The sequence below is a fragment of the Priapulus caudatus genome, unplaced genomic scaffold, assembly GCF_000485595.1.
Source record: "Priapulus caudatus unplaced genomic scaffold, Priapulus_caudatus-5.0.1 Scaffold666, whole genome shotgun sequence".
NCBI classification, from domain to species: Eukaryota; Metazoa; Priapulida; class Priapulimorpha; order Priapulimorphida; family Priapulidae; genus Priapulus; species Priapulus caudatus.
Window position 1 is genome coordinate 48535 of NW_014577727.1, and position 1846 is coordinate 50380.

At 36.1% G+C, this 1846-nt stretch overlaps 1 protein-coding gene across 1 annotated transcript in view; it reads left to right on the top strand.

Annotated features, from left to right (window-relative positions):
- The window catches only part of LOC106812605, a 3150-nt gene extending 1704 nt beyond the window's left edge, over nt 1-1446 (top strand). Inside the window, exons 3-4 of the mRNA XM_014816512.1 lie at nt 851-1015; nt 1342-1446. Of these exons, the coding sequence (XP_014671998.1) occupies nt 851-1015; nt 1342-1446 (270 nt within the window). The remainder of the gene's footprint in view (nt 1-850; nt 1016-1341) is intronic.
- Nucleotides 1447-1846: the final 400 nt, after the last annotated feature.

Consider the following 1846-nt stretch of genomic DNA (forward strand, 5'->3'; position numbering starts at 1 on the left):
ATATGTCGAATACGTCTACCAAGTACAATACGATCGTGTTGATTATGTTTGTGTGTTGATCATTTCAAAACGCGCGTGTATAAAAACATCTTCTAAGGTTCCCCTGTAACATTCCACAGAGCCGGAAAGATAGAAAATACGAAGAATACTATTTTCGCATTAGGTGGCTCATACTGGATGCAACCTGCAATATATAAATGGTTCATGGACAGGTTAGACAAGTAGGTCTATTTAAATGCTTAGTAAATTCAGATGGAAATCTAGGCGGAGAACTTGTTTTTGGAAATTTGCTTAGGGGTGAATCAAAATCTGTAAGTGACTTTTTAACAGTAATATGAAGGATTGAACATAACTACCGAGTGTGTTAATGTGTATGTATGTGTGTATTTCAGTGCTGGATTGACAAATGTTACTGTTGTGATAAAAATGGACAATGCTGCTCTGCATCACCCTCAGATAAAGACACCTGTGGTGCCGTTTTGGTTTATATATCGTGGTCGCTATTTTATTGTTAGTTATTAGTAGTAAAAAATGACCATATGTGTAACTATAAAATCATGAAAACTTTGTAATTTTTGCAGTTCCTAATTTCTAAAACCCAACGTTCTCATTTTACTGTTGATGTTGTTTTCTTTGATTTTCTTTTTCTTGCGTTTATATTTATGCAACATGTTGAGTTTTAAAAGGATGAACTGAAAAATAATGTAGTCCTGTTTTCTTTCTTTACCTTGCTAAACTAGTCTGAGTTAACAGTTACGATGCAATGCAATTTATCTAAGGCGATAACGAGGTTAATACAGTGTTGAAATGTATTTTCGGCGTTTTGAGTGGAATATTGCTTATATTTCAGTGGGATCCAGTACAACATCTGAAAAGAAATCTAGCCGTCGCCCATATGATCGAGTCGGAGAAACAGAGGTCTCAAAACGTAAAGCTTGTTAACCCAATCAATATTACGATGCCCATGTTCCAAGGTTTTAACGAGGGCGGATTCTGCGCTTGTCATTTTCACAAGGTATGTGTGCAAACTACGAGTGCGCGCAGAACAAGAAAGTAGAGCGCTTACGAGTGTATCATTGGTATAATAGAATGAAACGAGCAACGAAAGCTTTCGTAGGAAATGGATAGACTTAGTACGTAGTAACGTAGTAGTGACGTAGTAGTACAGTATGGCTAGGCCGAGCGCTTGCAGAAAGAGAAGTGGTTTATGCGAAGAAACACACCCGTGAGATCGAGTTTCGACGCACACCTTGTTATCGGCATACTTGCCATTCGCCTCACTCTTGCGTTTATACATAACCCTAATTTATATTATAATTATATATATGTTTACCTTTACAGTATCAACTTAACGCCACATATGCCGTAGATGGACACGTCCAGAAGATGTATATTAAACCATTCTTCCACACATTGTGCCTTGGGGAAGCAGATAGGAGGAATTAACGAATGTCTGAAACCGTATATGTACGCACTTGCTGAATGTTTAACTGATTACTGGAGTTTTTCCCAATTGCCTTAAACGAGCTAAAATTATACCTATTTACAAATCTGACTCAGTTAATATCCATTTAAATTACATACCTATTTCCCTTTTCTCTCCATTCTCGAAAATTCTTGAGAAATGCCTCTATATAATAGGTTTGATAAGTTCCAAACCAAATGTAATATACTTTCACAAAATCAGTTTGGGTTTAGAAAAAAATCATTCTACAGTCTTGGCAATTTCTGAAATCCACGATACTCTTCTTGAATCTTTAAATGTCGGCAAAATTACTTATGGGATATTTCTTGATCTTTCAAAGGCAAGTGATACTATTCAGCATGAGATACTTTTATATAAATT